The following is a 21777-nucleotide window of genomic DNA, read 5'->3' on the forward strand; positions in this document are numbered from 1 at the left end:
GCGGGGACCGTAGACAGTTTTTGAGAAGGGCAGGCATCACCTCCTAAAACATCTTCCTCAGATGGGGGACCCTTATGGTCTCCAAGGAAGAGCAGGTGAGTCCCTTCCACAAGGAAACCTCAACACATCCACCTAGCTGTCCCCATTCCAGGTCTCTGGGCACCTTTCCTTCCCTACTAGGACCATGTGATAAGTGCAGGAGATCTTCCAGGGTGGCAGATTCAGTCTTTTTAATAAATGAGCCATAATAATGAAGGATACAAATAATAAATGCTGGTGAGGTTGTAGGAGAAAACAAGCTTACACACTGTTAGTGGGACTGTAAGTTAATACAACCACTAAGGAAATCAGTATGGAGGGTCCTCAAAAGACAAGGCATGAAACCGCCGTATGATCCAGCTTTACTACTCCTTAGTATTAATCCAAAAGAATTAAAATCAGTATATTATAGCAATGTATACATATGTCCATTTATAGCTGTGCAGTTCACAATAGCCAAACTATGAAACCAACCTAGACATCCATCAACAGATAAATGCAAAAGAAAATGTGGGATACATACACAAAACTTACGTAGACCTAAAAAAGAACAAAATTATGTCATTTGCAGGAAAGTGGATGGAATGGAAGAGGATTATGTTAAGCAAATAAGTTAGACTCAGGAATTCAAGGGTCATATGCTTTCTCTTATATGGGATGGCACCACTCAAGTTCAACCCATCTCTAGGAACCTTCTTTCGGATTTTCTGAGGCTGTTCAGAATTTGAGAAAAGATGCTTCCACTGGAGAGAAAAAGGGGAATAAAAGGGACCTCAGGAAAATATAAAAGAGATAAGTAGAGTCCAGGAAGGAATGGGGGTGGGGAAAGTAGGGAAAGGGGGTAGCATTTGAGAAGGGCAAATGTCATCATGAAAAACATCCTCCTCAGATAGGGGCCCTTTATGGTCCCCAAGCAAGGTGAGTCTGCAATGACCTACAATTGTCTTGTGTACATGGACACACAGGCCACAACGAGTCTCACTATTTTGTATAATCAGAGTGCACCAATAAAAAATAGAAAACCAAAAAAAAAAAGTCTCATATTATATCAGGGGTCCCTCTCTGTCATTCACCCTAGAGTATGATCACCGCTCCTTCTCTCATTCCTTCAGCCTAGGGTTGCCCAGTGCTTCCTCCAAGCCACAAGTGCCTCGCCCTGCTGTGGTTCCCTTACTCTGCCCACACACTGATAAACAGCCTCTTCATTAAATTCTCCTGCACATCCCATGCATATGTCCTCCAGGACACTCACCGATGCTGCAATCATCTTTTCTCAATTTCTGACAAGATTCAGAAAATCCTAAAGGAGGTTCCGAGAGATGGATTGAAAACACTTGAGTGGTGCCATCCCATGTTGCTCCAATCATCACCCATGGTCCCAGCAAGGACCACAGCACTAGACTCCCTTTTATGGCAGGGGACCGTGGGGGACGGATACCAGGGATTGAACTCGGGGCACTCAACCACTGAGCCACATCTCCAGCCCTTTTTTGTATTTTACTTAGAGACAGGGTCTCACTTTTTTTGTATTTTACTTAGTTGTTTAGGGCCTCCCTAAGTTGCTGAGGCTGGCTTTGAACTTGTGATCCTCCTGCCCCAGCCTCCTGAGTTGCTGGGATTACAGGTGTGCACCACCGCACCCGGCTGGACTCCTCTTTATGTAGTGACTTCCTTTCCTACCAAAAAGGGTTGGGGTGAATTGTGCACGAGCCCTTTGTTCTCAGACATTCACTCCCACATCCTGGTGCTTGACCATCAATCTCAACATTTGCTCCACTGTGTTTTTCATGGGGATTCATTGGTTCTTCTTTCGAGAAGACTCATGGCTTAAAGGGCTACAATGGAAACCAGAGCACTGTGTTCCAGGGCTGCATATTATACTACCTTTGGCATACCCAGAGTCATCTCTCTGTGCCCCTAACTGACCATGAAATCCGAAATTAACACTTCAGTGAAAAACCTCATAGTTCCTTCGAAGCATTCTTTGTAATGTTAGAGCAAGCAGAGTTAAGACTAAAAAGACTTTTACTGAAAATTTGTATGAATTCAAAAGACAGAGAATGCACTTTATTGGCATTAATGTCGATTTTCTCAGCATATTATGAAAAGTGAACAAGGTTAAATTCAACCCCCAAAATGACAGAATGAAAGACATTTGAATAAAATTGGAGTTTAAGAAAAGTCACAGAACCAGCTGCATTAAGATTTTGGTGAAGGCAAGAGCTAGACAATCACAGACTTTTCTCGTCTGAGCCCACAGTGCAGTTTTTACCCCTACAAATGTAAAATTTCTGAATTTAATAAGTTACAATTTAAATTTAAAATGTGCTAAGGAAGGAAGAATATTTGTAAATGACCATTTCACCACAGCTTTGGGAGAACATCACATCCAAAAACATGAGTTTCAGAAGTTCTTATACCTAAATGATAGCTTCTAGCTACATATTTTTCTAGATTTTTTTTAAATCACAAAGTAGGCTCTTTATAGTAAGGATCTTACAGGAACTTAAGGAATGTTGCTGGGGAAAAGAATAAGCCAAATCCAACCTTCTTTGAGCTCTTCTCTTGATCAATTCCCTGCTATTTATCAATCTGAGCAGTCTGTTTGCTGGGTAGATAATTGCTCATTTAAAAATGAATTGGAACATTTTTCTCTAAGGAAACTTTCTTTTTGGGTAGTGAAGACTAGTGAGTGCATTGGTTTTGATAACTTCTAGCCCTTTCTTCCTAAATCTAGTCAAAGGTCAGTGGTTAAACAGAACATAAGACTTTTAAAAGACTTTACAGCCCCATTTCCCAATTCTATCCAATGCATTTAAGTCAATGCCATGTTATCAGCCCAAATCGGAAGATGATTGTGATATACAAACTATGTTCCAAGACTCAAGGCAAAGAAAAACTAATTTGTAGGTATATGAACTAGAGAAATCAATTCTGGTAAAGGAACAAATATTGTTTTGCATTTTCAATGTAAGTATACTGCATCCAGGCCTTGTGCCTAAGCTAAGGGAGACAGGTGACCACCTCCACAGGTATGGTCAGATTAAACAGTCCTTGAATGAAGCCAGGGGTAGAGCTGCCTGGGTCACCCATGCAGGTAGGTCTGTGAGGCTTGAGGCCACCAGCTGCGTCCTGCAGACCTCGTAGCTTCAGATGGTCTCACACTCCGTGGTGGCAGTGGAGCAGGCCCCGCAGTCACAGCGGACGGCCACAGGGTAGGTGTAGAAGGGGTCAACTCCAGGGGCACAGTTAGGCAGCTTGACGGTCACCTGCTTGGTCTCGTTGTAGGTACAGACGCGATGATAGGCTTCAATGTAGGGGGGTTCCAGAATGGGTTTCTGTCCCCATAGGGAGAAAAGAGAGAACCCATAAACATACCATCCTATTTCATTTCCTGTCATTACCAGACATCAGCTTGGTTTTTATTTGTTTACTTATTGCTCTCCCTCCTCCCCGTACAAAGAAAACTCCTGAAAGCAGGAAGCCGATTTTGTTCACTGCCATATCCTGAGCTCCTGGAAGAATCTACAGCACACAGGAAGTGCTAGGTGAATATTTAGCAAATGAATACTCTTGGTCAATGTATACCTGCTAACAAAGTGTCCCTTCTTCCACATAACCCTGTAACAGCACCCAAGTGATCCTCCTGAAACATCACACATGGCCTCACACCCCACACCCGCCCACTCAAAGCCCCACTCACTTCCCATCTCAGTTAGTAAAAGCCAGAGAACTGTGATCTCCTGCCAGCTCCTACATCAGTCTTCCCTGCACCTTCTGTGACAGTCCCACCTTGCTGGCTTCCTCACTAGGCTCCAGCCACAGGGGGCTCTATCATTCCCCAATCCAACCAGGAACAGTCCCAGTGAGGGTCTTTGCATTTGCTCTTCCCTCTGTCTGGAACATTCTGCCATAGGATTTGCTCCTTGGGGTTTTGTTCAAATGCCACCCTCTCGGGGAAGCCTTTCCTGACCATGCTATTTAAAACTGTAACATCCCCCCTCCACACCCTAGAGCTTCCTCTTCCTCTTCCTGCTTTTTCTCCTTACATGACATCTCAGGTATTTTATTCCTTTGTGTGACATTTCTCCTGCTCTAGAGAGTAGGCTCTCTTAGGATAGGTATTCCTGCCTATTTGCTCCCTATGGTACGTAGGCAGGTACCTGGGAGGTTCTCCTAACTGCTATAGAGTCAGCAAAAGAAGAATGCCAGGCAGTTTCCTGAATGTTCTCTGGGCCACGCTGATAAGCAAAGGACTCACTTCCTTCCTTCACCTTGTATTAACCTTGAATTCAAAGACAATTTTGATCAACAGAGCATATGGGCCAGAGAAAACTCAGTACAAGGTAGTAGTTAAAAATCTCCAACCCTTACATCATGTGCACGTACAAATATGTAACAAGTAGTAGCATTATTATGTATAGTTATAATTATAATACACCAAAACCAAATATGGTCCTCTTCTATTCAAGAAGCTAAAGCAGGAAGATCAAAAGTTCAAGGCTAACACAGGCAATTTAGCGATACCTCCTATTCCAAAATAAAACAAAAAGGGCTAGGGGTGTGGCTCAGTGGTAGAGTGCATGTGTAGCATGCACAAGGCCCAGGGTTCAATCCCCAGTGTCACAGGATCAAAATGTGTGTGTGTGTATGGGTGTGTGTGTGTATGTGTGTGTGTGTGTGTGTGCATGGGGAAAAAAAAGTCAAGGGGAAAAAATCTTGAGTCATGTAGGCAGACCTGTCAAGCTTGATTGCCAGATCTACAACTTGTTGGAGACCTTGAGAAATCAACTAAACTCCTTGAAGTCCCAGCGTTCCTATCTGTGAAACAAGACATCCGCCTCATGGGACTGTTGTAGAGATAAGGTGAGATGATAGGTACCTAGCACAGATAAATGTTCCATAAATGCACTCTGTTGCTGTCATTAGAAGTCATGGCAAAAATGATAACAATCTGTCAAAGGACAGTGTCTTCACTTGTTCTAGGCAAAAAAGGTAAGTGAATGGATGAATGGATGGATAGATGGATGAGTAGATAGACTGATGATGGATACACAGATGATAGATAGACAGGCCCAAGATGAAGTCCTTGCATGATGATGAAAATAACAACCTTGCCTTCAACAATGATCATGTAGAAGAGCTAAATTTGTCCTGGGCCATTTTCTCCTACCTTCTTCCATTTACTCTGTGTCCTCTTACCCTCAGTATTCTAGGAACATGGGCAGACCAGACACTCAGCTACATTTGTATATCGGATAATTAATCCTTTAGTATAAATCTTCCCAAGCAATATTTGGGACAAACTTATGCTAAAAATAGTATTTGTTGTTTTATCTGAAATTCAAATTTATCTGGGTTTCCTGGGGTTTTTTTTGTTTGTTTGTTTGTTTGTTTGTTTGGTTTCACTCTGGGGTTTGGGGATTGTTTGTGGGGGGGCAGAAATCGGTGAGTATTTTGGTTTAGTTGATTCATTTTTTGGTTTTTGGTTTTGTTTTGCTTTCCTTTTGCTAAATCGGGCAATTCTAAACCCAGGTCAAAAGAAATCACTGTTTGCAGCAATAGCTTCACTTCAAAAGCAAGTTCAGTCACTTTGTTATCATGAACATCCTTAAATTCAGACATGTTCCCAATACGGCTATCAAAAACCAAACAACAAACAAACAGTGCTTTTAATCTCAGAAACCTCCGGTTGCTAGGAAAATGAATCTCATATCTGTATTTATTTCCCTAGGTAACCTCCATTTTCCTAACACAGTAAAGGCACAAACAAAAGTTAGCTAAAATTAGGGACACTCTCCTTTCTTTGTCTTGGTGCTTCCATTTCTCCAGTGAGAGCACAGTCCCCAACCTCCTGGGGGTGACCATGATCCAGCTAAAGACAGTTGCCAACATGTGAGAGAAGAGAGGATGGGTTGAATGCAGAGAAACAGGAGTCTGAGGATATGGTACACAAAGAGCTGCCACTAGCCCAGGGACAAGCAGTGATCCAAAGGTGGCACTGTCAGGCCAAGCCCTGCACATGAGAAGGTGCCCAAGTTCCCTGAGTTCATTTGATGGCAACAGTTACTAAGAAAAACTAAGTTTCACTTGGCTATTAGGTCTTAAGCTCCTGAATGATGTAAAGATGAAACCAATTTGATGGGGTAGTTTCACTTAATTTGTAGATTTCTGCATCATAACCTGATTCCATTCAAAGGGTCATAATTTTATTTAAGCAATAGCAGTTTGCTCTCTGAATCCCTGAAAAATGCCTGTTTTTTCCTAAAGGAAGAGTCCTTGGGTGGTGCTCACATGCTTCAAAGCTGACTTCCATTAGACCAGAGGACAGACACCTCTAGGAAGAGGTCAGTCCTTTCTGATCAAGAAATATTTATTGAATACCTCACCCATGCATGGTACTTTGGCAAAGCTATGAAAGTTGCAACCATGAACTTCTGTCCTCAAAAACACTTAAAATCATGTGTGTGGTGGGGGAGGAAGTCAAACAAAAGGTAGAATATAGTCAAGGAATTGCCACAGAGCCAGACAAGGCTCAGAGAAGAAGTTGGCACTAGAGTTCAGCACTGAGGAATAAATATGATAATATGACAGTTGGAAATGAGATGGGATATGAGAAAAAGATCAAGATGAGATTTTATGAGGGTTGTTTAATAAAACATTTAAAAATCAGCCTGACAAAGCCAAACCTAAGAATACATGAAGTCTCTGGGAAAGCAAGCAGATGCCATATTGCTGGACCTTGAAAGTTGGTGACTGAATTGACAGCAGGGGGTGGTCATTAAAGCTTCAGAGCTGGGGGTGACAAGATCAGAGCTGGTACTCCTTCAGTTGCCAACGTGGGCCTTGTTTAGAAGAATCAGCTAATCACTGTGTGGTGTGATTTGGTGGGTGCTCGATAGCTCTCTTCTCTTCATCCCTTTAACCAGCTCCTCGTCTGAGTCCAGTAGGATTTTAACTTTGTTTGAGATTTTTATCCCCATTTGAATTGAAAGGCCAGTTCTAATTGAATATAAAGGGGCTTCATAGATGTGTCTATGATGATCCCTGAGGGCCCCAGGGAACTGAGGGGAGCAGGGCTACGGAGGCAGCACTGAAGGAGAGGCCTAGGACCAGCCCTCACCTGCCCCACAGCTTAGGGCCTCTTTCGTGGCAAATGGCTGATTTTATCTAAATGAAGGAATACAGGAAGGAGACTGGGTCACAGGCTGGAGACAAGAATTTATTCCCAACCTCCGGTGACTCTCCTCATGACTTCGGAGCCTCTCATTCCTTCAGTCCTTCCTTGTGATTTGTAAAATGGGTGAAATAGGAGCACATTTTTACTTCCCTGAGACCACAAATAAAGCTATGAATCTTATCAATGCTGTGTTACGGGGGCGACATCATGCTTTCCTGATCAGCTTTACAAGATGCTGTAAGGAGAGGGCAGATGACCCGGCTCTACCTCCAATTACTGAAACGGGGAACACTGTTTTAGAATCGGGCCTGAGCGGTCACTAGCTGAGCCACTTACCTCCCAGGTCTCACAGCGACCCCAGCAGGCATCCGTGGTGATCCGAAGGCCCCTGCAGCCCGGCTTCTTGGCCAGGAAAGTAAATTCCCTCACAGCACAGCCCACAAAGGTACGCAGGTCCCCACTGGAGGTGCTGAGGACAGAGCCACAGCCACAGAGGAGCAGGAGGGCTGTCGCACCAAGGAACAGGTATGCCAGCTTCATGCTGTTCCTCCCGAGAGGAAAAGAAATCAAGTTTAACAAATCCAGCTGCCCTCCAAGGGGTAGTCACAAACACGTTGGCTGCTATCAAAGGGACCTTGCTCTTAGCATTTCAGGGAAAATGGGCCAAGAAATAGTAAGTACCTACAGACTCCAAGACAGGTGCCCAGAGTTCTCTGTAACAGAGTCAGTATAGATTCCCTGGACCTTTCTGGATATCCAATCCTAGACATGCATTCTAAGACTTTTCCTTACTGCAACCCAAGTGCTGGAGTTGACTTGTATGTTAAAGAAATTTGTTTCTTCAAAATGAACACCAAACATGAATAACAACAAAGGAATTGCATATCTTGACATAATACATGAATACATGTAAGTTATTTTTATGATGGTCCAGGGTATTTGGGTCCCATGCTATATGCTTTGATCAAAATTTTAATTTTGGTGTCATGCATGGGGAATGATTGGGAAATAGATAAGTAATAAAAGTAGGCCCTGCACATGTTGTTACTAACTCAACCCATCACACAACGTGGATATGCAGAAGATTTTATGAAACCAGGCACCTGTCTTGATAAAAATAAAATAAAAACATAAAAATGTGTCCTACTTGGCAACAAATTGCCTCTGCTCTATGCTTCTGCTCTAATAAGCACCTCATTGTGGTTCAAATTAATTCAAATGCAGAAAGCATTGGAGTATTTAAAAATGATCCCAATCTGCTGTCAAGTCTATCCTCTCTGGATAGGATATCTGAATGATCCTCTAGGATAGACTAGGATAGCTTCCTGTGGTCTAGTAACCAGAAGGGGCCCTTCATGCTTGGCCCATAAGACAGAACCTATGTGGATGTTAAACTGAGGGTAGAAAAGCCATTTACAGAATTCCCCCACGTCCTATTGCTTAAAATGGACTGCATTTCCAAATCTGTTATTCCAGATCCCACCTGTCACCATGTAGTTTCTCTAGGCTTCCCGTTGGGAGGAATGAAGTCTCAAAGTGGAGAGGCCCTTACCTGATCTTGCTGGAGCCAACTCTTCTGACACTTAGAGGTGACACTTGTACCCAAGGTTTTAGAAAGTCGTAATGAGTGGTGAAGTTAGCTCTGGGTAAATGTCTCTCCCCTCTGTTACTGGGCTGCTCAGTGGCTCATATATATAGGAAAGGTCTTGTCAATCACAACAAAAGAGAGGCAGATCCTTACAGGAACTACTAAGCACATCAAAGCCATGGAATATAAAGCCAGTCTCTATTTTCCAAAACTGATTAACTTAAAGGGTGTTGTTTTGTTTCTTCACATCACCTACTGAAACAGAAAGTTGCCCTGGTGGGTGACATAATCCTAGGGAAAGAGTCAGAGGTAGTTCACCTGGTTTTGAGAGAACAAATGCAGCGGGACATGATGGATTAACTTTTCCTTCATGGTAACTTTTCAAAGTTTCCTTTAAAGCAGGGAGAAATTACCAGCAGCTCATGGCAAACTTTTTCCTTGAATTTACCATGTGCTTCAATACTTTGAAAAATAACAAAACATTAATGCTTTCTGGAAAGAACATGGGAACCTAACTGGAAGATGAAAATCACAGTGAGAACAATTTTTGAAAGCCTTAAAATTAGTTAAGTAGTAGATATTATTAATAACATTTTTAAATGACTCATATAGGAAAAAATATGAATTTTCATTTTTTTCCATATGCTTTTTAGTAGTTTTCACATTTTCTACATTGGCAAGATTTTTACTATAGAAAATCAATTAGTATTAATATTTTTAACTTAAAATAAAGCAATGTTTATGTGTTTGTACTGTACGTATTGCTCTACTGGAAATGTGCCATTAGATTTCTGGTCTTAAAAGGTTAAAATAAGAATGGAATAATTTTTGTGAGTATAGAACGTAGTTTATATTCCAATCTGCAACAAAAACATGCAAATAGATTAAAAATCCACTTGTTTGTGGCATTTTTCTGGTTGCTCTAAAAAGTCAATGAAGCAGACATCATCTATGTCCTTAGGAGTTTTCATATCATAGTAAATCATGACATAGCCAAAGACATTTAATATGCATATTAAATAACTAATGAAACTAAACATAGAAGTTAAAGCATCTCTATTTTTTGCAAAGAAAGTTATTCCTTAAGTAAATGTATTCATATAAGTTTTGGATTTTCAAAACATATAGCAACACTCAGTGAGTTCATCAATGTACCGCCCTGTCTCCAGAATCTGATTACCATATGTATTTTAAAAACGGTGGAATTAGGCTTGAAATAAAGGACTTTCTGTGAGTAGCATACATGGGGCACCATGGGGACAGACTGCTGCATGGTGTGATCTCCCTGTCTTGCTAGGCAAAGAGTTAGCTGCACATTGAGAACCATTTCTGAAGAGAGCTACTCAAGCCTCTTAGACCTGAAACATATGTACTTAGGTCTGCATATCACAAAATAAAGACAGGCAACAAAGAGAGGTCAAGGGCAGCTTCCTTTCACCATTCCCAGCCGCCTTACAAAGCAGAGCTCTGGCATCCTTGCCTTCTGCCCCATCAGCATTAACCTTACAATAATGAGCATCTGTTCCCTACCAGGCACCAGCAGTCTGCTGTGCTCTTATACACGGTATCTCTACACCTTCCAAAAATTTGTGTAAGTCAATTATAATTTCTCCTTTTTACATTGGGAGAAGTAGAGACTCGGTCATCTTGTAACCTGCCTACTTCCAAAGCCTTCAACAACACTGGGGAAAGCAACTGGGTTTATTTCATCTCTGTAACCAACTACTGTCAATCCAAGTATCTGTCTGGAGCACTGCATCAAGAAGGTGACTGAAATCATTCTGCAGGCAGAGAACAGTGGCTTCTCAGACGCATTATGGCTGCAGAAAAGGGCAGTGGTGTATGGATGCCACCTTTTGCAATCCTTGCCCTCTGCCGTGCCATGCACCCCTCCACAGGCAAAGTGAGAGGTGGCAGCATGACTGCAAAGGCTTCTTAGGGCCCCGATTCCTACAGGATATCTCGGTACCATGGTCTGTGCACCTGCCACCTTTCCAGTTATACTAAGCTTTTTGCTTTCTTGAGGTAGCAAAGATATAACATCTCCAAGCACAGGCTGGGGAGAAGCCTCCCTCACTGAGCTCCATGATCATCTTCACATGGATTCATTATCACCTTGGAGGACAAATCAGAAGACACAAGTTAACTAGGGGTAAAGAAAGGGAAGAAGTGGTACTATGGCTTGGATATAGTTTGAATATATGGCCCCCACTAGTTCAGGCATTAAAATGTAATCCCCATTGTGAGATATTAAGAGGGTAAAAACTTAATCTGACTCAAGTGTTTAGAGATGAGGCCTTCAGGAAGTGATCGGATGAGATATGAGTGGAGCCCCCATGATTGAATTCTAGTGGCTTTATGAGAGAGAGAGAAACCAGAGGACACACATCTGCATGTACATTCCCCATCTCTTGTCATGTGATGTCCTGTGTCACCATGGGATTCTGACAAAAAGAAGACCATTACCAGATACAGCCTCTTGAATTTGCATCTCCAGAACTGGAAGCCAAAGTATTATTATTATTATTATTATTATTATTATTATTATTATTTTAATAATTCACTTACCCTATGGTATTGTGTTATTGGCAACAAGAAATGGACTAATAGAGAGGGGTTGTTGTAAGCAATCATCTTGAGGTCTGGGGGAACAGGACAACAGAGGAGGAATGAGCAGAGTGTCAGAAGGAGTGGCTGAGCACCTGAACCTGGTCCCCAGGGGCCTCACTGTGTCCTGGGGATGGAGGCATTGAAAGAGCTTGAAAATCTCCTGTTCCTGGCCCAGCCGTGCTGATTCTCAGTGGCACGACTTCCTTTACCTTTGGTGAGTTGCTTCTCTCAGCCTCACTTTCCTCATCTGTAACATGGCTGGTTGAACCCTACGACTTATAAGGTGCTTCCCAGCCCCCAAATTTAAGGATTTGTAAACTCTTTTATGAACAGAAGAAGCTGAGGGCAAATCAGATGGAAAATCTGAGGGGTCATTTGACTACAATAAAGTCATCCAATTTGGGTTCAAATCTTGACTCTGCCAATTACCAACTTGCTATCTTAGACAAGTCTTGTAACCTTTCTGAGCCTCAGCTTCCCACACATTAAAACACCTCCTTGGCAGGGGTCACGTGCACATCCCAGTACTCGATCAGTAGTACACAGGTGCATCTCTTTCCTTCCCAGGAACTGCACCACCATTATAAGAAATCAAAAGCTGCCAAGAGAAAGTTTGATCACACCAACAGTTATTACCCTGATTTCAATGGTATTAGATGTGGGGAGAAATGTAAGTCTGAGAATAGGGGACACAAAGTGGTTGGGGACTGTAAGACCTCAGCAGCACTCCAAAACAAGGCCAAGGGCGTCCCAACTTGCTTCCCCCACTCAATCTGTGGTGCTTTGATCTGACACTAAAATTAACATGATTTTCGGTAGGAGAAAAAGCTTGAAGGATTAGATTTAATTTTTAAGGTCCAAATTTTTTATACTTTGGGGGTGGGGTGCAAATTTATCATAGTTGCAAAATTCAATATAGTAATAAATCTTCACAAATACTAACAAAGAATTTCAGTTTTGACTAAATATGGGGTCCAACTGACTAAGCCACCAACACTTACTGAGCACTCCACCCCCATGTTCTGCAGGCACCAAGGGAAGGCCCAGAGGAAATAAGTTGTTTGCTGCTTCCCTTAAAATGGTCCCTTAAGAGCACAGAAAGCTGCTCCTGCTCCAAGGTAGCTTTCCCCATTTTCCTCTCAGAAAGCCCAATGCTCTGCCCAAGGGTCAAATTCATTACCATTATGCCTCCTGTGGGTGAATTAAAAGCCACAAGCAAAGCTACAAGTTTCAAGGAACTAATAGAACTAATGATTTTCTTCAAACAGGTACAAGAAAGGTCAGCCTTGGATCTTGCAGAGTTGTACATTGCTTTTAATATCTCTTATTTACAGGGGAAGAAAACTTCTGGGTTTGCAAATGAAGATGAATGGTGAAGACGCAAAAGAAATTAATCTTATTGGAAAGCCATTTCTTCCTCTGAAAGCACTAGGTATTTGTGGCTCAGTTCCTCGTGTTATTGACTTAAAGAGATAACATTTGCCCTAGATGATGGTGTTGTTTCCATGGTAACATTTTTTCAACGAGACTAAAAATAATGAAGCCTGTGTCTGATTTACTAGGACAAGTCAAGCCTTTCTCCACGAGTGTCTGAAAGAAGTATCTGTCGGTTGTCACAGATTTATTGCAAATTAAAGGGCACATGGTTTAGGCGCTGAAGTGAAATGTTTTTATTTCCGCCTGACTCTTCCACTTTGGAGTGTCATAGATTTGCAGGGCATGGCAGACACATGCCTAATAGAGAAGAACAGAGAGGAGTTTAATGAGTCACAAAGAAGCATTCTTCATTTCAAGTGCATCCTGTATTCTCATTGGAATGCGTCTGCAAAGCTGCTGGGTCCCCAAACCCCTCATTTGTAACTCCCCAAGTAGTCACACAGACAAGGCCAAAGTTGTTGTTAGCAAGCTTTGAAGCAACAGCACTCCATATGTTAGCTATTGAGTTTGTTCCCGAAAAGTCCTGGGATCGAGGCCCCAGAGTATGCATACGTGTCTGTTTGTGCCCATTGCTGAGCACAGGTGATGGAGTAGGGTGGTGGGAAGAGGGAGAAGAGGAAAGAAGAGCTGGTCCACTCTCCAGAGTATTCGTTACATCATTTAATAAATACATATTAAGCAACTACTGTGTGCAAGGCACTGTATTGTTCTAGGGTCAATGGGTTCATAAGAAAAAATTGAAAGATAATGATGTTGGACAGCTTGAGGGTGGGAAGAGCTAATTAACAGTAATCATAGATTTTGTTTCTTTCTCTCTTCTTCCTTCCTTTTTTCCATCCTTCCATATATTATTGATCATTTCATTGAGTCTTTCCATATGCCACATACATAACAATTAGATATGATGTAAATATGCATAGAGCTAAGAACCCAACCTCAAAGAGCCAATACCTAGTAAAGATGATAAATAAATCAGCATGCATATGACTAAGAAATTGCATTCTTGGTCATTTATCCCAGAGAAATGGAAACTTAGGTCCACATGAAGGAAAAAAAAAAAAAAAAGAACACCTCTCCTCATTCAAAGCAACTTTATTCATAAAAGCCCAAACCTAGATACTGCTCAGGTATCCTTCAGCAGGTGAATGGTTAAGCAAACTGTGGTGTACCCATGCCATGGGACACTACTCACCAATAAAAGGGAAAGAACACACAACAATTTAGATGAACGTGGACTGTGGGTTTAGCCCAATGGTAGAGCCCTTGCCTAGCATGCACAGGTCCTGAGTTCAATCCCCAGTTATCACCAAAGGAAAAAAAAAATAGATGAATGTCTCAGGAGTTATGCTGAGTTTAAAAAACTAATCCTGAAAGGTTACGTACTATGTGACTCCATTATTGTAAATTCTTGAAATGACAAACAAATGAAGAACAAACTAGTGTTTGCTCAGGATTAAGGAGGGCTGGAGTCCGGAGGGATGGGGCATGGTTATGAAAGGGCAACATGAGGATTTTTGTGATGATGGAAGTGTTCTCCGGACTATGGTGATGGATACATGAAGGAAACATAAAACAAAAATGTACAGAGATAAATGTACACACACAAATACAAGTAAAACAGGACATCTGAAAAAGACCAGAAATTGTATCAATGTCAAGAGCCTGGTTGTGATATTGTACTATAGTTTACAAGATGTTATCATTAAGGAAAACTGGATGCTGGGTACATGACTCTCTGTGTTATCTCTTAAAACTGCATTACCTCAAATGATTTGATTTTAAAATATCAACACAATGTAAAATGTGATAAATGCTATGATGAAAATGAAAATAGGATCTATGGACGCTCAAGCAGAGGGTGGGAAGATATGTTGTCAAGAGAAATTTCCTAGAGAGGTGACTCTGAAGGAAAGTGAGAAGATATTCATTCCAAGCAGAGGAACCCACTATAGATCAGGGCCTTTGTCTTGTCCGCTGCTACTTCCCCAATGGCTAGAACACCGCCTGGCTGACAGTTAAGTATCAAAAACCATTTGTTGAATGAATCACTGAAGACACAGTGAGTTCTCAGTTCATAATGGTGCAGCATGGTGTGAGCTCAGGAAGAGTCAGGGAAGAGGAGGGCAGCCACTGGTGGAATGCAGATTGGGAACTGTGGGAGAACCTGTGGCCTCAGAGGGGCGAGAGACTGGAGCAGAGACCAGCTAAGGAGAGCCTTTGACCCAAGCTGTGAATGTTAGACACCCTTCAGGATAATCCCACATTGACCGCAGAGGCAGCACTCAAGCCATAAAGAGAGTATTAAATTTTCCAGTAGCCACATTAAAAAGGAAACATGAAACAGGTGAGATGCATTTCAATACTTAATCCCAGTGTGATCAAAATAAAATTGATCTTATTTAACCCAACATTCTCCAAAATGTTCACATTTTAACATGTAATTAATATAAACAGCTACTGGTGAACTATTTTATACCCTTGACATCCTTTGTTTTATGTACTAAGCCTCTGGAGTCTGAGGTGCATTAACAGCACATATAATCAGCAGCACACCTCATTCACAGTAGTTGCATTCAAGTGATCAAGAGCTATGCATCGTGGCTGTCATGGTGGACAGTGTTATGCTCAGCAAAATTCCTTCCAGACCCTTTTCATATGGCATATTTATTAATTTTTCCACAACAAAATCCTATAAAGTATTAATACCTACCCTTCATGATGAGGAAACTGAGGCCCAGAGAGGTTAAGCAAATTCTCCACACCTCCTAGCTAGTAGGTGATGGAACTAGGATTCAAACTCAGCTTGGACTGCCTGATTTTGGCTGTATCTGGCAGCTTCAGACACTTTGTTCCAACGAGAAACCCATAAGGGGATTATTAGGTCAGCCTTACAGAAATATCTGAACCCACGCCAGCTGAGCCCAGGCCGCTGTGCACGTAAAGTTTCAAAGCTTAAAGCAGCAAGGAGTCCATGAAACAGAATGTTTTTCAGAATGTATCAAAATGCTTATTTATCCAGAACGATGATTTCTGATCTGCTGAGCCTGATGACTTCCTTGAAACTCTCCATCTTTGGAAACATGCCCGTTTGCCTGACTGAATCACTGCTTCTTACCTTAACATAGCTGAAGAGGCTGCATCCAATTGAATCAGAGAGATTCCTCCCAAGTAGAGAGGGCCCTCACATTTAGTGAGCAATGAGGCCAGAATAATAATCAGGTCCAGAGAAGGGAAACTAATATAATCAAAAAGATGGAGCGATTTCATCATAAAGGATAGAATTTGGGGGGAAAAAATATCACCCAAGCTGGACAGGCAAAGGCTGAGGAGAAGGAAAATACCAAAAGAGGCCCTAAAGCCTTGAGAGGGGTGAGTATATTGAACAGCAGCATTTTTAAGACTGATCTGAGGTCCAGTTCTGCCTACCGCTGTGGCTCTGGGGTCCTGGAATCATTGTCTGTTGAAATCAGTCACCCTCCTTTGTAATGATGGCCAAGATTAAAGAGAGGTAGGTGGAGACTTAAGAGCCGAGCAATGTAAAAGCCTCAACCCCATGTCTGAGTTAACAAGCCCGGATGGAAAACCAACAAAGGCCCAAACACACAGCCTAAGCCCCCAGTGGGAAGCATTTCAACATCCAGTACCATTCATTGATGTCCTCACCATCCACTTCTGCTCCTTACTCGGAGGTCACAGAAACACCCCGATGTCCTTATGTTCCAAACAAAGCCCACTGTCTTTCTCTTCAGACCCCTTCCTGACCCCTTCATCTTGCATTTTCCATCTCTATAAATGATACCACTGGATTCATTCTAGACACGGTCCTGTGACATATCCTGCACCCAGACACACACACACACACACACACACACACACACACACACACACAGCTCGTCAGTTCTTTTTCCTGAACACCTTGAGGCTCAGTCTCCCTAATTCAGAAACACTGAAGACCCTTCTTACTGATACCTCTGACTCCTTGTCTCAGTCCCCTAGAGCTAGAATCTTCTTTTGTAAACGTGACGCTGACCCTAGTCGGTAAGTTCTGGCTGAAACTCTTCACTGTCCCTGGGCACTCAGGATAAAAGAGGCTCCTCAGCCTCTCCCCACCTCTCCCCCAGCTCATCACCCTCTCGCCTCTGGCCTTGACACCTGCCCTTTCCTTGTCACAACTCCTTCCTCTATATCACCCCCACCTATCATCTGGGACCTGGCTTAGCACTGCTTCCCTTGGAAAGTCCCTCTGATCCTCCAAGTCTGAACTGGGTGCCCGTGCCACCTGTGATCCCGAGAGCCTCTCCTATCATGTCTCCTTCACATCACCTCATCACCAATGCTCACTTGTCTCTGAATCTACTGGACCACTGGCTCCACGTAGCTGTGTGTGTGTGACTTTCCTGCTCACCCTATGTCCCCAGTGCCTGCCCACAGTGAGCAATCAACATCTAAGTAAACAAACAAATAACTCAAATGATTGTGGACAACACCAAACATTTTTCTCCTGATTTAAAACTTTGTCAGTCTCCGTGAAAGTTTGACATCAATTTCCAGAAGAGTGAACCGTTAGTCTGACAAGATTTGTCTCCCCAGATCTAAATGAGAACCTAGTGGGCCAGTATGGGTGTCACCATGGAATGGCTGGCGCTATAAGGTAGTGCAGCATTTGTACAGCATTTGTACAACTCACCCAGACAGCAGGGACCCTGGAAGCCCTGGCCCAGGCAGCTAGGTCAGCACCCTCTCCCCCTCACCTCCTTTCCCACACAGGACATTAAACCTGGTCACTTCCACCCACACCAATGTGAACAGATTCGCCTGTGTGGACACTCATCTGCCTCTTGGCACTTGTTGGTACCTTGCTCAATTTGGTTGGGTTTTGTTACTAATGTCCATTACTTAGGGAGATAAAAACTAAGCATTTTTCCCTCTTTGCAACTTGAACTATCTCATCAAGGAAATGCAGAGAGTATGGAAATTAGATTTGATTGACAGACAGCTATTTGCTTCCATCACGTTGCTATTCTGTAGCTCTGTTGGGATTTAAAAAAAAAAAAAAAAAGAGTTTGGGCTTTTCTGACAGCCTGATGAGCAATAACATAATTGTCATAATCCTCTACCCTCAGGGGCAAAAGTAAAGAAGGAAACTTCATAATGAAATTACTGTGCCTCAAAGATGTCGCCACTAGATTCATCCTTTTTGCATTGTTCTTATCCGGGGCTCTGGAAACAAAATGCCTATTTCAGGCATGCCTGGCACTCTTGTTAATGCTCTGTTTTCTGAATTGCCTTGAAGATGGACGAGGCCTGTGGCAGCCTGAGCCCAAAGTGTGAAGCTTTAGGAATACCAGCAGAATACACGCACACACAGGCTCGGTTCAACTCTATTTACCAGACAAAAATATAGATCTAAGACTTGATTTTTTAAAAACTGTAGTGCTCTTTTAGATGCTCATCTTTTCCTTCCAGTGTTATGATCAGGCTTGGTGGGGGAACAGGAGACTTATCTCCATACTCATTTTTCCCCAACAGGCAAAAGAAACAAAGAGGGACTATTTGGCCTCTGTCTCTCTGGTCCACACTCCTACCTTAGTTTCCTACCTGATTGATGAGGTTGGGGGAATGAAAATGGTCACAGTGGTTCAGCATCCCACAGTCTGGTCTACGTTGGGATGGATTGGGCTGCAAGGTACAAGTACCAGCCACTGAAGGTGGCATGCTATTTTTAAGTTTAAATAACAAGAAGCCCAGAGTCGGGAAGATGGAGTATGGTGTTTCTGCTTGACAACATCATCCAGACCCAGGTGCTTCCCGGTTTTCTGCTCTGCCACCCACAAGTGTTGACAAGCCTCCCAGCTCAGACTTGGTGTCCTGAAGCCACAATGTCCAAAAACAGAAATGAAAGAGAATAAAGGGAAGATAGCATCTTGTCACAAGCATCTCTCTTTTAAGAAAGAAAAGACCTAACAGAAGTTTCCTGCAGATTTTTTTTCTTTAATAACTTTTACTGTTTAATGCAGATTTTCTCATTAATCACATTGGGCAGGGTCAGGTCACCTAGTGGTGACCTGCTGTCAGAGAGGCTAAGAATGAGAGAGACCACAAGCATTTCAGCCTGGAGAGTTGGGGACCAGTGCTGCTGGCCAGGGAGCAAGGCAGGGAACTTCTGTAGGGTAGACAACCACCAGCATCTATAAATTATGCAGGTTCAACTCAGGGCAAAGGCCAATCTGACTGCCTATCAAGCTGTACTCTCTAATTTGACTTCACTCAATAAGAAAGTCAATATTTTTTTCTTCTCCTGTCAGATCCTCGCATCTCACTTTCTTGTTTCCAAGCTCTGAGCAAGCAGAAGAACAGGACTACTTATCATCCCCAAATACCAACAATTACTGCCAGGAGCACTGTTGATGGCAGAAAATCCACCAACCATTTTGAGTCTCATCTTCTTTATCTAGAAAGCACCTTTGCTTTTTGGCTTTTTTGTTGGAGGAGAGCATTTCCAAGCCCCTTCCAGTCCAGATAGTCTGTAATCCCTTGACATTCAAATGTCTCCAAGCAGAAAATCAAATCACAAGTAACCTAAGAAGTGTTGAGAAAGGAACAAATTTGACTCGCATTGGCCTTGGGGATTCAACTTTGCACTCTGAACTTTGAAGGCAGAATCAATAAAATTAAGAACCAGCAAATGCGCTCCAGCATGTTATTGAGTCTAACCATATAATGGACTTACAAGAGTTTAGGAAATGCTGTCCTCTTTGGAAATTATTATTTCTCTGTAGAATAATCTCTAATGTCTACAGAGTATAGCCCTAACACCACCTTGACATAACTTATAAAAAGTCTTTCCCAGCTAAGCTTCAGTCTATGTCCATACACACTCAACGATAATAATAACAGCTAATATTTTTAAAGTTGTGCTCTGTGTTCAATACAGATAAAGCTTTATATTGTATCATCTCTCTTAATCCTCATAACAATAATGTTACAATGTCGTCTCAATTTTAAATACAAAGAAACTGAAGTCAAATAACTTGCCAAGATCTTACTGCTGAAAGTGTTGGAGCCAGAATTTGAACTTAAAGACTATGTATTCAGAGCTTGTGCCCTTAGCCACTATGTTATATTGCTCTTGTAGTATTTAAATATTATTTTAAAATGTTTATATTTCTATTTCTGCCATTAATCCAGATGGGGAAATTTTCTCTCTATTCCCTAGTAATTATACCTAATGTCTAATAGACACTTGATATGTGAATGAATGAATGACTTGTTGCATGGATTTCTCTGTTCTTTGAGTTCACTCTGCTCTGTTACACCACTGTGCCCTGGCTTATACTGCTCTGTCCAAAAGATTCCTACTTATCCTTCATGAACATGTCCAAATGTCATACCCCTGCTGTGTTCCTCATATGGAAAAGGAACTTGAGTGAGAACGGCAGAGGACTTATTCATGAATTAGGATCAGCTAAAAACAGCCCTAAAATATCAACAATTTAACACAGTAAAATGGCTCACGGTTAGCAGAAGCCATGAATAAGACTCTGCAATCACTTAGGGAGAGAGGAGCCAGCTAATGGTGTCACCATCTTGGAGATGTGGCCTGCATCACCGTGGAAGGGGATGAGAACTATTATAGAATTGTGTAAGCCTCGAACTAGCACAGAGCTTCTACCCACATTCCATTGGCCAAAACTCAGTCTCATGGCCTTGATCTAACTGAAAACAAGGCCAAAGAGTGAGGTTGGCCTGTATACCCGAGAAGATGGAATACAATTAGTGAACACAGTATGTTCCCACCATTGTTCCCTTCACTGTAATCCTGATTAATACCTTCCAAGGTTCTAATGGAAACTGTTTTTACCTTAGAATTCTATACCCAGCCAAACTTTCAGTTGAGTGTGAGAGTACAATAAAGAATTATTTGCCAGGCGCAGTGGCACATGACTGTAATCCCAGTGGCTCAGGAGGACTGCAAGATCAAGGCCAGCCTTAGCAAGTTAGAGAGGCCCTAAGCAATTCAGTGAGACCCTGTCTCTAAATGAAATAGAAAAAAGGACTGAGGATGTGGCTCCATGGTTGAGTGCCCCTGGGTTCAATCCCCTTTACCAAAAGAAAAGAAATATTTGACAAGAAAAATCTCAAAAATTGTATTCTCAACATACCTTTTCTCTTACATTATGCCAAATAGTGTAAACAAGGAAGGAAGTAAATAAGAGAAGAAGAAAACATTTAATCTAGGAATCTGGACTTTAAGACTGGAGAAAGTTGAAGAGAAGTCCAGAAATAATAGGTGTACAGCAGGCCTAGAGAGCAACAAATCCAAACTGGGGAAGAAGTATACCTTCATTTGAAGGATGGAAAAGGAGAAATGGACTGCTGACCTATTAAACCACCAAACCCTGGCTTATCCTGCTCCCTCAACATCCATCAAATGGAATAGATAATGTCTAAAATTTATACATCTACAAATAAGAGTACATGAATATTTGAATATGGAGAAGTAAATTACAAGAGAAACAGCCAAAAAGAGTTGAAGATATTTTTGCCCCTGGATAGCTGATCTTGGAGGTGGGGTAGAATAGAGACAGAGAATGTTATGCTTTGTTTTAATTCTTGGTATAGCACTTGAATTTTTAACCATGTAACATATTTCTTTGCTAAAATTTTTCATATTTTAAATAAAAGTGAGAAGGAAAACCAAGTTCTTATAATCTTTTCTTTTTTCCTATCCAAAGGTCTCACCAAGGCCCTATGAATGGCCTCATAAAAAAAAAAAAAAAAAGAGAGAACACAGCAAATATGCAACATATTCTCTGAATCCCTAACAAAGTAGTTTCCATTCATTCAACTCTTTTTAAAAATACTTGTTAATGACTCTAACTTCCTGAGGAGATTCAAAGGAAGAAGGGAAGGTGTGGAAAGA

At 42.0% G+C, this 21777-nt stretch overlaps 2 protein-coding genes across 2 annotated transcripts in view; one reads left to right on the forward strand and one right to left on the reverse strand.

Annotated features, from left to right (window-relative positions):
• The window catches only part of Rhoj (ras homolog family member J), a 102791-nt gene extending 89297 nt beyond the window's left edge, over positions 1-13494 (forward strand). The window contains exon 5 of the mRNA XM_048798464.1: positions 12752-13494. Within this exon, the coding sequence (XP_048654421.1) occupies positions 12752-12793 (42 nt within the window). The 3' untranslated portion in view covers positions 12794-13494. The remainder of the gene's footprint in view (positions 1-12751) is intronic.
• On the reverse strand, positions 1992-9881 carry Gphb5 (glycoprotein hormone subunit beta 5). The gene is made up of 2 exons (XM_015489975.2): positions 7556-9881; positions 1992-3377 (listed from the first exon to the last, which is right to left on the reverse strand). The coding sequence occupies exons 1-2, from the start codon at positions 7757-7759 to the stop codon at positions 3189-3191; spliced, it is 393 nt and encodes a 130-aa protein (XP_015345461.1). The 5' UTR covers positions 7760-9881; the 3' UTR covers positions 1992-3188.
• Positions 13495-21777: the final 8283 nt, after the last annotated feature.

Source organism: Marmota marmota, unplaced genomic scaffold, assembly GCF_001458135.2.
Source record: "Marmota marmota marmota unplaced genomic scaffold, marMar, whole genome shotgun sequence".
NCBI classification, from domain to species: Eukaryota; Metazoa; Chordata; class Mammalia; order Rodentia; family Sciuridae; genus Marmota; species Marmota marmota.

Excerpts from the sequence above, each read along its gene's own strand:
- Gphb5 (XM_015489975.2), bottom strand. The coding sequence starts at position 7,759 with ATGAAGCTGGCATACCTGTTCCTTGGTGCGACAGCCCTCCTGCTCCTC. Across the intron at positions 3,378-7,555 it reads GTCGCTGTGAGACCTGGGAG|AAACCCATTCTGGAACCCCC; the intron begins GTAAGTGGCTCA and ends CTATGGGGACAG.